This window comes from Syngnathoides biaculeatus, chromosome 7 (genome assembly GCF_019802595.1).
Source record: "Syngnathoides biaculeatus isolate LvHL_M chromosome 7, ASM1980259v1, whole genome shotgun sequence".
Taxonomy (NCBI): Eukaryota; Metazoa; Chordata; class Actinopteri; order Syngnathiformes; family Syngnathidae; genus Syngnathoides; species Syngnathoides biaculeatus.
The window spans coordinates 20426662-20441282 of NC_084646.1; the positions used below are offsets into that span (position 1 = coordinate 20426662).

At 43.1% G+C, this 14621-nt stretch overlaps 1 protein-coding gene across 1 annotated transcript; it reads left to right on the forward strand.

The window, feature by feature from the left end:
* Nucleotides 1-1553: 1553 nt before the first annotated feature.
* Nucleotides 1554-3680, forward strand: fam43a (family with sequence similarity 43 member A). Its single transcript, XM_061824938.1, has 2 exons — nt 1554-1672; nt 1806-3680. The coding sequence occupies exon 2, from the start codon at nt 1835-1837 to the stop codon at nt 2861-2863; it is 1029 nt and encodes a 342-aa protein (XP_061680922.1). The 5' UTR covers nt 1554-1672; nt 1806-1834; the 3' UTR covers nt 2864-3680.
* The last annotated feature ends 10941 nt before the right edge of the window (nt 3681-14621 follow it).

The window sequence follows — 14621 nt, forward strand, 5'->3', positions numbered from 1 at the left end:
ATTATGTCTCAAATGTGTGTCCAGCCAAAGGGGTCCTGTGAAATAAAAGCTTCTTCTTCTTCTTTTTCTTTTGGCTTGTCCCGTTAGGCGTGTCATCTTTTTCCATCTAAGCCTATCTCGTGCATCCTCCTCTCTATCACCCACTGTCCTCATGTCCTCCTTCACAACATCCATCAACCTTTTCTTTGGTCTTCCTCAATGATAGCATTTTCTTAAAATTCACAAGTGATTCTCACCACAACTACTTATCCTCACAAGGGTCGCAGGAGCGCTGGAGCCGATCAGAGCTATTTTTGGGGAGGAGGCACCCTGAACTGATTGTCAGCCAATCGCAGGGCACATGGTGACAAATGACCATTCGCACCCACATTCACACCTATGGACAATTTAGAGTCTTCACTTGCATGTTTTGGGGATTTGAAAGGAAGACGAAGCGCCGGTAGGCACAGGGAGAACATGGAAACTCCACGCAGGCAGGGCCTGGATTTGAACCCGGTCCTTAGAACTGTGAGGCAGATGCTCCCGTGCCGCCTAACTAAAACGTGGACTATTTAAAAATATAGATATCAAGGGAAAAGGCGGCACGGTGGGCTGAGCTGGAAAGTGTTTGCCTCACAGTTCGGAGGTCCAGGGTTCAATCCCGGCCCGTCTGTGTGGAGTTTGGATGTTCTCCCTGTGTCGGCATGGGTCTTCTCCGGGCACTCCAGTTTCCTCCAACATCCCAAAGACATGCAACATTAATTGCACACTCTAAATTGCCCCTAGGTGTGATGGTGAGTGCGACTTGTCTGTCTCCATGTGCCCTGCGATTGGCTGGCAACCAGTTCAGGGTGTACCCTGCATCCTGCACGTTGACAGCTGGGATAGGCACTCTCGCAACCCTTGTGAGGAGAAGCGGCTAAGAAATCAACAAGCAGACATTCCAACAGCATCTTCCCTCTTGCAATTAACTTTTTTCGCAGCTAACGTACAATTATACATTTTTATTGTATTTATTTATTCATTGGTTTATTATTATAATTACTGATTATAAATATCTTTGTCAAATTCTCAAAAAACTGTATCATCATTTCTAGATTAGTAGCAGCCTTTTATTGCTCTGTGACTTTTTCTCTAAATGTTTTCATGTCTCAAATGTATTTTCCATCACTTGACTTTCTGCGTCGTACTAGAGTGAATTCATACTTTTTGACAAACAGTACTTGGTAAAATAAAGATTGTTCTGATTCATACAATTCGGCGCTGTAGGGACGGGTTGGCAAAAAGTTTAAAAGTAATAAAGGGGCCAAGTCATTTGTAGATGTTTATGTGAATGGTTGATTTCAATTTAAAAAATGGCAACTGACATGTTTAATATGATGTGTAAATCGTACGATAATTATTATTTACTTTTAGAAATGAAAAGAATTCCTTGAAATTTCAGCTATCGTAAAAACCTGTAGGTGGCGACATAAATACACAACGAGGATTACCCTGTTGCGTTTCTGACTTGAGTTTCGCAAGTCAGCGTCGAATATTGGTTCGGTCCCCTCCCCCCTAAAATCCCGAAATGGTTTGTGCCAGTACGTTCACTTCACATCTTGTAGTCGGCTCTCCTCCGAGTCCTCAGTCGTCAACTCCACTTTGGCCACAGCATGCAGCAATGGACCACTTTAGAGGACGGGCACATGAAGTAGGGTGTCTCGTAGAGTAGCTCACACACGACTCGAGTAGGATCAGAAAGCGCTTCGATATTTACTCGACTTTAGACGTGCTTTATAAAAAAACAAAAACAAAAAAAAACGTTCATTTTGCTTCTCTCTCAGCCGAGGTGCTCGCTGCGAACAGCTCTAAAATGCTGCCCTGGAAGAAGAATAAGTTCGACCTGATCGAGGAAGACAAGCAGTCCAAACAAAAGGGCTATGCGGTGAGTCTCAATTACTCCGCGCTCACCTCCTTGGCCAAGTCTTGCCCCGAGAGCGCGCTCAACCGCGTGGGCAACATGTTCAAGTCCAAGCGGAAAAAGGTCAAGATCACCAGCGATGACCCCACGTACACGGTGCTCTACCTGGGCAACGCCACCACCATCCAGTCCAAGGGGGACGGCTGCACCGACGTAGCTGTCAGCAAGATTTGGGCCAAGAGCGAGCTGGGCAAGAACGGCACTAAGATGCGGCTCACTATCAGTTCGCAGGGCATCCGAATGGTGCACGTGGATGACAAGGCGAGGAGACCGGGACACTTGTACTTGCTCCACCGGATAACCTACTGCGTGGCGGACCCGAGGCTGCCCAAGGTCTTCGCGTGGATTTACCGGCACGAGATGAAGCACAAGGCGGTGATGCTGCGCTGCCACGCCGTGCTCGTGTCCAAGCCGGAGAAGGCGAAAGCCATGGCGCTGCTGCTATACCAGACCTCGGCCACGGCTCTGGCGGAGTTCAAGCGCCTGAAGCGGAGGGACGACGCCCGTCACCAGCAGCAGCAACTCATCGGAGAGCAAACCATCCCCCTGGCGCCCCTCAGGAAGCTGCTGAACGGCCAGTGCAACTACAAGCCGCCGGTGGAGCGCAGCCGAAGCGCGCCGAAGCTGGGCTCCATCACGGAGGATTTGCTCGGGGAGGAGGAGGAGGAGAGGGCCACGCACTTTGAATGCGAGGACATTCTGGACACGGACCAATGCCTGGCCGATGGCAAACAAGAGCTCACTCAGATTATTAACGATTTGGGGGAGATGAGCATCGGCAACGACGTGCAGACACTAAAAGCTGACCTCAAAGTCACCAGACTGCTGTCGGGGGAGAGCACGGGGAGCGAATCGTCCATTGAGAGCAGCCACGAGCTCCACGCGCTCTCCAACGGCTTCGAGCACATAAAAGTACAATGAGTAATAGGACACCAAAGCCGTTTTGTTGTGTTTTGAGCCAACGTCTTTCCTTGCCACCTGTTGACATCATCGAGACCTTCTTTAAACGCGTGCCTCTATAAGTGTACAACTATTGTGAGGAGGGGTACAAAAAAATGCATCCTCGTGGTTTGGGTGATAAGATCATATTTTACAAGTGTGTTCATGCAGAAAAAAAAAATTACAAATAAAAGAGGATCTATTTGGGGACGTCTGCTTCTAACCTGCCAAATCCCGGTGCTCCAAAGGCACCACATGCAGGACTAATTCCTGTCTGTCTTATTTAAGAGGATTTCCCTCAAGGCTTGTTTACCCAGATTTTTTTTTCCAGTGGTGAAAATAATATCTGCTGAAAATGTGCCCACTTTGATCTAAAAATATTCTGTTCAGTTTTTACTTTTATTCAGTGGTGGAAAACCATCTAGTCTGTGGGCTACGTACGGCATGCCAAGTGCATTTGTTCCAACTTGCCATGCAACATTTAATCTACAAAGGCTCATAACACATGATTGCATTTTTGTCAGGTTCCCTGCCCATGCCTTAGTGGACCAAAACACCTACAACCTCTCCTAATTCTTTCATTTTGCACTGTCATGAACTTTACTCACTCACTACCATGTGCTTATTGTCTGTTTTGTTATGTCTCAAACATAAACGTCATATTTTTGCTGTGCAAAAGAAACACATTTTGTGAAAGATGTAAAGTCAGATGTTTTAAAGTATAAATATGTAATTTTTTAATTAATAATACAAAAATGTGGTTTGTTTTGTGAACCTCATCAATAAAAAAAATAGAAAGTTATAAAATGTGTTGATTGAGTTTTGTGTGAGAACATGTGCTCTGTGTTGCTCGTTTCATGTTTCTGTCCAATGAAAAGCACAAATCTCCACTGGGTTTTTGTGCAAAGACAAAAACAATTTCAAATTGAATTCAATTGGCGATACATACAGTACTTTTCATTCAACAGTACCCACATCTAATATTTAAGATCATAGCTGTAGGGAAACAACGAGTCGTGGAATAAACACAGTTTGTTAAATTGTGTTCAATGAGATTACCCCTCAATCGATGTTTTTTTTTTTCTCCAATGAAAGGAGGCTGTTGAGAAGTTTTTCAGTCGGGCTACTGACGTCTCATTCATTGTCATGAGCCTCAGGGCATACAGAGCAAGTCAAGGCAGTTTGAACATCACATGACTTCTTAACGACTCGGCCACAGAAGGACTGGTGTTAACAGGATGCTTTATGATTTTTTTTTCTTCCTTCTGTTATCTGCACAAACTCATGCATCACATGGTTATCATTGTCTGGATTACACACACAAAAAAGCAAGAATTACTTCTAGACTGGAATTTTTCCACAGCTCATAAAAGTCATAAAAATAAAAGAATGCGTGACTTGTGATCAAAAATCGTGACAAGGGTTAGCAAGCCAACACAAACACCAGCGTCCCAGTTGCCCCTCATTAGGCTCAGTGAGATCACAGCTCGGCCCAAACACGCATCTATTGATGTGCAGCATTGATACGTGTGACACTACTCGCAGTGCAGACTTGAAGCAATGAAACAGTGCACAGACAAAGCAGAAACAGGCACACCGAGGGAGAAAATAAAGCCTAGAGTGCCAATGTAGCACGGTGGATCAGTTGTAGAGTATTGGCCTGTCAATTCTGAGGACCGGCATTCAAATCCCTGTCCCGTCTCTGTGGAGTTTGCATGTTCTCCCCATGCCTGCGTGGGTTTTCTCAGGGCACTCAGGTTTCCCCCCACATCCCAAAAACATGCAACACTAATTGAAAACTCTAAATTGCCCCCAGGTGTGATTGTGAGTGCGACTGTTGTCTCTCTCCATATGCCCTGCGATTGGCTGACAACCAGTTCGGGGTGTACCCTGCCTACTCCTGGATGACAGCTGGCACTCTCGCGACCCCCATGAGGATAAGCGTCTCAGAAAATAGATGGATGGATTTAGGCAGCGACTCAAAGACATTAAAAAAAAGTAATTTTGTATTTCAGCTACTGCCTTAGTATACAAACAGACTCGTGATTCAAAATCTTTATTCTTAGTGTGTGTTAGGTATTTCTTTGACTTCTTTAAACAATAAAGACAATAATGAATCGGCGTCATGGATGACGCCATTTCAGTGAGCAGCAAAGCGATTAATTCTCGGTGCGTGCTTTGCTTTTTTTTGGCAGATATTTTTTCCCAAAATAGAAGAAGAAGAAAGAAGAGAAGTCAAATATAATGGATTTATGTATGTATGTACCAGGAAGGTATGCATGTTCTTCCTAATCTGACTCCTTTCTTGACATTTTGCTGGATATTTCAATTTTGGTCATTTTTATTGTCACCTTAATTTTACGTGAAATGATTTGGAACATATTGATAAAATTGCTTACTACTAGAAATGCATCTCAGTAAATTATAATATTGAATAAATCTTCATTTAATTAACATTGTATCGTATCATACAATGTGATAAATGTTTAGCATCCCTTGCAGCCTGATCACCCTGAAAGGGGATCACTCAATTTGCTGTACTTTCGCAAGGTTTCTCCCCTTTTCCCCAAATTGGGTTTTAAGTTGTTTCTTGCCCAATTGTGGGGTTTAGGTCAGGGGTTGTCATCAATCGTTGTCAACTGTCGGCCTGTGAAGTCCTTTGAGACTGTCTTGTGATAAAGGGATATACAACCTGTTCATTTCAGAAAGTGAAACATATGTTTCACAATGATCAAACATGGGGAAATACTTTTCAGAAGGGTAATTACTACCTAATTTCTACATTTAAAATCATTTTGGTCATAATTCCATTTCTTATTAAATGTAATTTCTTGAGATGGTGAATTAGGGTTTTTTATTAGCTGTAATCTATAATCATAAAATCGTGCACGGTGAAGCTGCAGTATATGTAGTTTAAAGTAGCACTTTATGAATTGAACTGCTGGAATTAAGTCAATTAAGTGTTCCACACAATTCAGATTTATTAAGATGCACCATTATTCAAAACATTCTAGTTCTTTGTTTTACAGTGATGGATTTCTTTCTACACATTCAAGGCAGTTCAAATGTTGCTCAAAATATTGTCTGCATGATTTGACCCTGAAGCAGATAATATACTTCATTTCTGTGGGAAATTTGCTGAGAAATGTGATTACTAAGCATTGTTTTCAGTGTAAATATTATTTAAGCGCTTTCAGCCTTAGGTGTTGAACTGGATAAGTTGCTCAAAATACTGGACATTTAGTCTTTTCAGGGAAATGAGAATGCGGTCAATGCCAACCCGCACATCTGCGCAGATAGTGGGGTGGGGGCGGGGGCGGGGGCATCGCGATTCCTCATGCACACAAATACAGCAAAACATAAACAGGCCACTTGTCAGCTGCTCCTGACGTTAACAGTAGGTTGGTACATTTCTCAATGAATGCAGTTCTCCCTGACCTACATTCTCACTACAGCATCTGTAGCACTTCAGTGAAAATCAGGAGTGTTTGCACTGTCACTCAGGCTTTGTTGAACTGGAGCCATACACACACACAAACACCACACACATGCGCACACACACGGTGTCCCAATTGAATAATGAGACGATGTTTGCATCGACGAGTACTTTTCATACATTCAAAGGTGGTGATGAATGCACGACCTTACTGATAAGATGAGTCTATTGATGTTTACTTGTTAAACAAACACCTGTGTGTTTGCTCAACCCACTGTTTGGCATGGCAGCATGAAAAAGATTCCAGATACAAGACGGTTCTAATCAAATATGAATTACTGGCTGGATCGACTCATGGTGCTAGGTTTAATTATATGGCTCTCAGTAGGGTCTCCAAAGTAACACTCATGTGATAGCACTGGATCATTAACTTAGAAAGAAAAGTTTTAAGTTGGAAGCACTGGCATGTCCAACCATTCATTCATTTCCTTTACCGCTTATCCTCACTCGGGTCACGGGCGTGCTGGAGCCTATTCCAGCTATCTTTAGGTGACGCCACCGGCCAATTGCAGGGCACACTAAAACTACCATTTGCACCTACCGGCAATTTCGAGTCACCAATCAACCTATTCTGCCTGTTTTGGGGATTTGAAAGTACCTAAAGAAAACTTACACAGACCTGGGGAGAACATGCAAACTCCACATAGGAGAGGCTAGATTTGAACCTGGTTCTGAAGAACTGTAAGGCAGGTGTGCTAACCAGCCATGCACCGTACCAAAACACTGGCATTTGTTAAGTTTTATACATATGTGGTCCACATTGAATTACATTTAAAGCAGCATTTGAAACCCGGCTCCTGTCCCTGTCCTGTCCTTCTTGTACAGAAATACTTTAAATATCAGTACTGTACTTTTCCTAGTCAGCGCGTTTGCCGCAATGCAAGTATGACAATTTCCTCTCTCTATATATTTTGATTATATTTTTGTTATTCATTCATTAATTTTCCAACCCACTTATCCTGGGAAGGGTCACGGGTATCAATTTTCTGAGCCGCTTATCCTCACGAGGATTGGGGTAGTGCTGGAGCTTATCCCAATTTTCTTCGGGCAAGAGGTGGAGGACACCCTGAAGTGGTTGCCAGCCAATTGCAGGGTCATAGGTAAATTTTTGTGAAGAAAAAGTGAAATAGAAAAAATATTAAATTTCAATAAAAAAATACAAAAGATTGTAGTTTTAAAAATAAGAAAATAATTCTTATATATACACATAAATACATTTGGAATGTCAATTTAAATCATCACATTAAAAAAATTCCAAAACACCAACTATACTGTTTGTAGACATCTAATTGTCAGTTAGTGCCAGCAATGACGAACTAAAATTATTGATTTTATTAGTAGAAAAAAGGGGTGAGACAATCTTCCAAGCCACAGCCTGATTACAATTAAATGCCTGCTCCAAAATCTGCCTCGCTATAATTCATGAAGCACAATATTAATGTGCTTGGATCTGACGATACGCGAGATGTCGCAGGGGGTCCAAGTAAGAGCTGTCAAACAAAAGTGGAGGAGCAGTGCCAAAAACTCCTTGTGACAAGTTCACACGCCCCAATAGAAATGACAATAATTAGACATTTTATAGTGGCTGCTATGAAGAACCCTGGCAGGAGCTGAACTTGACACTGCCATTGGTGATGACAACAAGTGTAATTGAAGCACAGACTTAATTAAAGGTACCCCTGCCATAGTTTATTTACTATCAATGAGTCATAAGTTAGAAGAGGAATTGTCTCCACGTATACTGACGGAAGACAGCTGACACAAATCCATCAGAGAGACAGCTACTCTTTTTAGTCTGACAGCCATCCTCCTAGACCTGTGTGTACCATTTAATTCACATTTATAATAAATGTCTGTGTCTCTCTCATTGAAAGAAAAAAAATGTAAGCTTCAATGAATTCCTGAGATGTGTCACCCGCTGCGAATAATGATCCTTTAAAATTCCTTAAAAAGTGGGGATTGTCTACGCAGTCATTATACTGTCCCTTAGCAATGAGTGGCTGTGAGATTTGGCTGAAATCGTCTTGGGAAAACATTACGGCGTGGATATATGCCAGACCGAACAAAAGTTTAGGGCTACCCGACCATTAGAGATTTTTTGACTTCACAATGGTAGAAATCTCTACTCTGGTTCACCCCAAAGGTGTTTAATGAAATTGAGGTCAAACACATTCCTACATGCCTTTATGGACCTTGCTGTGTCGACTGGGGTGCAATCATGTTGGAACAGCAAGGAACCCTTCCACGAAAACTTTTCCCATCAAATACAAATGTTGTAAAATCTCCTCAATCTTGACTCACTGTAGAAAATGTGTCCAGGTGCAGAGGGGCTTCCGCTTCCTCTCCCACTCAAGCATTAACTTCTGTATACAGTACACACAGAGTTCTTCTACTGTCCATTTTGTATGATGTCTGTAGATGTCTGGGAGGCTCTAATTGTGTGGTGAAAGGTTGGTTAGACAGACCGATATCTCTGTAGATTCTCAGACATCCAGTTTATGGTAATTCATAAAGGTTGAATGAAGGCAACAGGATTACTGTTGTTTGTTGACTTTTCACTTTTAATCCAAAAAAGCTTCTACAGTTGTAAAATTGGAGTTGAGGAATCACACGGCATGGAGAAAACGACATTCCTTGGAGGAGTATTGTCAACAAGCCCCCTACCGAGGCATAAATAGGTAGGACGCCAAGGGTGAAATAAAAAAAAAAAAAAAATAGGGATCAAACCCACACCAGATGACAAGTAACATAAGTCTAGGGTCAAAAACAAAGAGTACTACAACTGACACTGCAGTACTCGAGCCAAACGTAAAATATGCACACAACTGGAACGATGAGGACAATGGAAGAGAGCAACACAACAATCCAGCAGCTTCTTTCAGCTTCTGTTGCACTTAAATGACCAACTGATCATTGCCATCAGGTGTGAAACACGAGGTCCCGCCCACCAGGTAACAGGAAACTGAGACATCCATCCATCCATCCATCCATCCATCCATATTCTGAGCCGATTATCCTCACGAGGGTCGGGGCCCGGGATTGAATCCTGGACCTCAAAATTGTGGGGCAGACACTCTAACCGGTTGTTCCACTGGACCGCGATAAAAGTACTACTACCCTGTATAATATTTATGCTGACTTTATTTTAATAATTGCATTTTATGATATATAGCTGTGTAAAATTGTGAATATTATCATACTATTGTGACTTTTTGTAACTTACAAATTCGTTCTTGCTATGTTGTTATGTTTTTCTAATGAAATTTCAACTTAATTCTGAAATATTACAACTTTGGTAATGTTTTTCTGTCATGGTGTTCATTTATTATTATTGTTGTTTCTTGGCTCTCAGTGTGGCCCTTCGTATATCGACTTTCTTGTGGCTATCGATCAAATCAGTTCACTGCACTCCGTCACCATTGAGTTTCAGACAACATGGAGCCTTTGAGACAGAACGCTACGCGTCACACTCATCACTGGGTCGCCTTACAGAGTGCCTGGTGAAATGAGTGGTGTCTGTGTCCATAGACTCACCCCCACGAAGCTGTGAAACTTTATATCTCACAGTGTCCCATTCAGCGAGTGCTGCACTTGTTTTCCACTTGCTGCAACACAAAAGCCTTGCCCCCAGAGAGCCATAGATTTCAGCGGGGTTATTTTGGTCTTTCCGCTCACAGGGAGGAAATGGAATAATAACCTTGCACAAAAAAGAGAAAAAAAAATCACTGGACGACCTCTCAGACACTGGCTGTCTGGGGGGAATGCGGACTGGGGGATCCTTTCATGATCCTAATGATATTCCCGTCATATTTTAAGATAGTGTTTTTCCAGTAATGACAGCAAGGAGGGAAAGTAGGCTCTGTGTGCACTCCCTTCGTTACCAGCAAGACTGGCCTACTTTTCTCATGTTGAAATTCTTGTGTAATTTTCCTGTTTCAAATACAGACGGGGGGAAAAATGCAACGTCCAGTCATTGTCATCCTGTACGACTCACTGTCACAGTCTTTGTCGTTCTGTTGAGCAATGACAACAAGGAGTGGCGTGCACCCAAGGCCTCAGAAGCCTTCTGTGCTGGCCTCAAGACTATCCGAAGCACTGACCTATAGTTACAATTTAATGAAACGATACCTCATTATTACTATTATTTATCCATCCATATGTTTTCTGAGCCGCTTATCCTCACAAAGCTTGCAGGAGTGCTGGAACCAATCCCAGCTAACCTCAGGCAGAAGGCAGTGTACACCCTGAAGTGGTTGCCAGGCAATCACAGGGCACATCGATACAAGCAACTAATTGCACTCATAATCACACCAATGGGCAATTGATTTAGAGCCTCCATCCATTTTCTTCACCGCTTATCCTCACGAGGGTCTCGGTGAGTGCTGGAGCCTATCCCAGCTGTCAACGGGCAGGAGGCTACGTACAGCCTGAACTGGTTGCCAGGCAATTGCAGGGCATATTGAGACAAACAGCCGCACACACAATCACACCATCACACCGTGGGGCAATCTTAGAGTGTCCAATTAATGTTGCACATTTTTGGGAATGTGGGAGGAAACCGGAGTGCCCGAAGGAAACCCATGCAGGAGAACATGCAAACTTCTCTCTTTCTCTCTCTCTCTCTCTCTCTCTCTCTCTCTCTCTCTTTCTCTCTCTCTCTCTTCTCTCTCTCTCTCTGTATATATATACTACTTTTATGTGTACTGTATTTTAAAAATTATTGTGTGTACCTGGGTCTCGCTGAGACACGTGTGAAGGTCTACACTGTTATAAAACTTTATTAATCTACAGTATGTTGTGCTGGCATGGTTACATAATTGTTGTGGCAACACACCCATGAAGGGTGCACTTTGTACTTGTTGTCTAACGTCTTCTGAACAGCAATTTATTCTTCATTTGATTTTATTTATCAATAAATATGTATGGTGTGAGCTTGTCGGCTCTTGAAATTCAGAGGCAGTGATTAAATTGGCATAGGTAATCAATTATGATTATTTCCATGGGCTGACTAAGCTGTAGACCAGAGACAAACTATCACTAATGGATGGGTGCTATCAGGGACACTTCATACAGGCTGACAGTTATCGACTCACTGTGGCTGTGAGAGGTGGTCAGCCTCTCTGTTTCTCTGAGTGGATATTTGATTCACCACGTTTGGCCTGTTCTGCATCCCATTCGGTGTCCAGATTAACACTTTGTTTCAGAACCACGGTGACGTACTGCCGTCCTTACAGAAATTGTACATTTTTTTCCACCCACTTCCGACACACACAGCAATGCACTGTAGACAGAAATCCTCAAGAAAGACTGAAATTCACTTATGGTCACTGTTTAAAGAAAAGCACGTACAAAGCAGTGAAGAAATGGGTCTATCCTCAAATCAAGTTATTATTATTTTAATTTGCTATTTTTTGTAAACATCCAAAATGAGTTATTTTGGGATTTTGTATAAACAGCAGACACAACTACTACTACTACTTGAGATGCATGCTTATCATCAGACAGAGTTGTTGATACACTATGGATTTTGGTGTTCATCATTGTAGAAAATGGTGAGGCATGAACCAAAATACATAGTTTTTTCTTATATATTACTTCATTTTGTCAAACCTCTTATGAAACAAAACCCACCTCATATATACAGCCATTCAATTGCCCATCCATCCATCCATCCATCCATCCATCCATCCATCCATCCATCCATCCATCCAATTTCTGTACCGCTGATCCTCACAAGGGTTTGCAAGCAAGCTGGGGCCTGTCCCAGCTATCGTCAGGCGAGAGGGGTGGGACACTCTGATGGGAATCTGTCAAACGTTCTAAATTACACAGACAACAAAGTTAGGAAATAAAGGTTCATAACTGACATAAAATTCTGTTTCAATGAAAGTACATCAAATGTTTGTCTTGTTTTGACAATGGACTAGTGATCAGCACATCATCACAGTTGAGAGGTTCTGAGTGAAAAGCATGGCTCAGGTCCTCCTATGTGCTGTTTGCAAATTCTCTCTGTGCTTGAGTTTTTTTCTCTGCTTACTCTGGCATCCTCACACATTTGAAAAAACATGCATGATGACTTTACAAAGGTGTGAAAGTAAGTATGAAAGTTTTTTCTTCTTTTCTGTATCTGGCATGAAATTGACTGGTGACCAGTCCAGGATGCACCTCATCTTTCACCCCCAAATCAGATGGGATAAGCTCTAGTTCATCTGTGATCCTAAACTACACTATATGTTTATATACACTGTGCAAAAACAAATGTTTCCTATTTTGTCGCACTGTCTGAAGTCAAATCAGACAAAACATCTTCTGTTTCAAGTCAGTCAGGATATCCAAAATTATTTAATTTTGTTAAATGCCACAATAATGAGAGGGAGAATTTCCCAGAGAATTTTATATTTTCTTGGCTGTCAAAAGTTTACATAGAGTAGTGTTGAAAATAATTGCAGTGCAATGTGACTAACATTTTCAGAATATTTTTCATTGCTACATGTCAAACAAGTTCCCAGTTGGTGCAGTATGTTCTCGGAAAAACCTCCAAGACCCAGCATTCATGATATACACACTCTTAAAGCTGTGCAATTGGCCAATTTGTTGAAAGAGAAAAAATAGCAGTGTTGCATTCAATCGGTGAGGTCATCAATTTTTTTAAAAACAGGTGTGAATCGGGTGGCCGTGTTTTAATCAATTTTGCACATCAATTTTTAAGGACCTGTTGTGCATGCATTTCTCCTTGAAAGCCCGAGGAAAATGGGCTGTTCAATACATTGTTAAGAAGAGCGAACTTAGATGAAAAGGTTGATGAGAAACGGGAAACCTTATAAAGAGGTGCAAAAAATACAGGCCATTCAGCTAAAATGATCTCGAACTCCATTAAAATGGAGAGCAAAACCACAGACACATGGCAGAAAATGGGAGACAACCATCAAAATGGATGGCAGAATAACCAGAATGGCAAGGGGTCAGCCAAAGATCGGCGCCAGAATGATCAAAGACAGTCTGGAGTTATCTGCAAGTACTGTGGCAGTGAGAAGATGCCTGTGTGAAGCTAATCTATTTACAAGGATCCCCTGCAAGGTCCAATATTAAAAATAAAGGCATGTGCAGAAAAGGGTACAATTTGCCAAAGAACACATCCATCCATCCATCCATTATCTACGGCTTCTCCGGGTCGGGTCATGGGGGAAGGAGCTTCAGCAGGGATACCCAGACTTCCCTTTCCCCAGCCACTTCTTCCAGCTGTTCCGGAGGGATCCTGAGGTGTTCCCAAGCCAGCCGAGAGACACAGCCTCTCCAGCGTGTCCTGAGTTGTCCTCGGGGTCTCCTCACCAGGGAGGCGTCCAGGAGGCATCCGAATCAGATGCCCCAGCCACCTCATCTATCTCCTCTCAATGCGGAGGAGTAGCGGCTTAACAATGAGCCCTTGCCGGATGACAGAGCTTCTCACCCTATTTCTAAGGGAGAGCCCGGACACCCTGCGGAGGGGAAGGATCTCATCCCTGACCTGGGGCAGGCACGCCACCCTTTTCTGACTGAGGACCATAGTCTTGGATTTGGAGGTGCTGATTCTCATCCCATCCGCTTCACACTTGGCTGCGAATTGCTCCAGTGAGAGCTGAAGATCACGGCTTGATGATGCCAACAGAACCACATCATCTGCAAAGAGCAGAGATGTGATGCTGAGGCCACCAAACCGGATAGCCTCTATGCCTTGGCTGCGCCTACAAATTCTGTCCATAAAAGTTATGAGCAAAATCGGTGACAAAGGGCAGCCTTGGCGGAATCCAACTCTCACCGGAAACGAGTCCGACTTATTGCCGGCAATGCGGACTAAACACTGACAGCGGTCGCACAGGGACCGAACAGCTCGTATCAGGGGGTTCGGTAGCCCATAATCCCGAAGAACCCCTATCAGGACTCCCCAAGGGACATGGTCGAATGGCTTCTCCAACTCCACAAAACACATGTAGACTGGTTGCGCGAACTCCCATGCACCCTCGAGGATCCTGCTGAGATCGTAGGGCTGGTCCACTGTTCCACAGCCACGATGAAAATCACATTGCTCCACCTGAATTCGAGACTTGACTTCCCAACAGACACTCTTCTCCAGTACCCCTGAGTAGACATTACCAGGTTGGCTGAGGAGTGTGATCCCTCTGTAGTTGGAATACAGCCTCCGGTCACCCTTCTTGAAAAGGAGGACCATCACCCCAGTCTGCCAATCCAGAGGCACTGTCCCCGATG

Coding starts and splice junctions, on each gene's coding strand:
- fam43a (XM_061824938.1), top strand. CDS start 1,835: ATGCTGCCCTGGAAGAAGAATAAGTTCGACCTGATCGAGGAAGACAAG.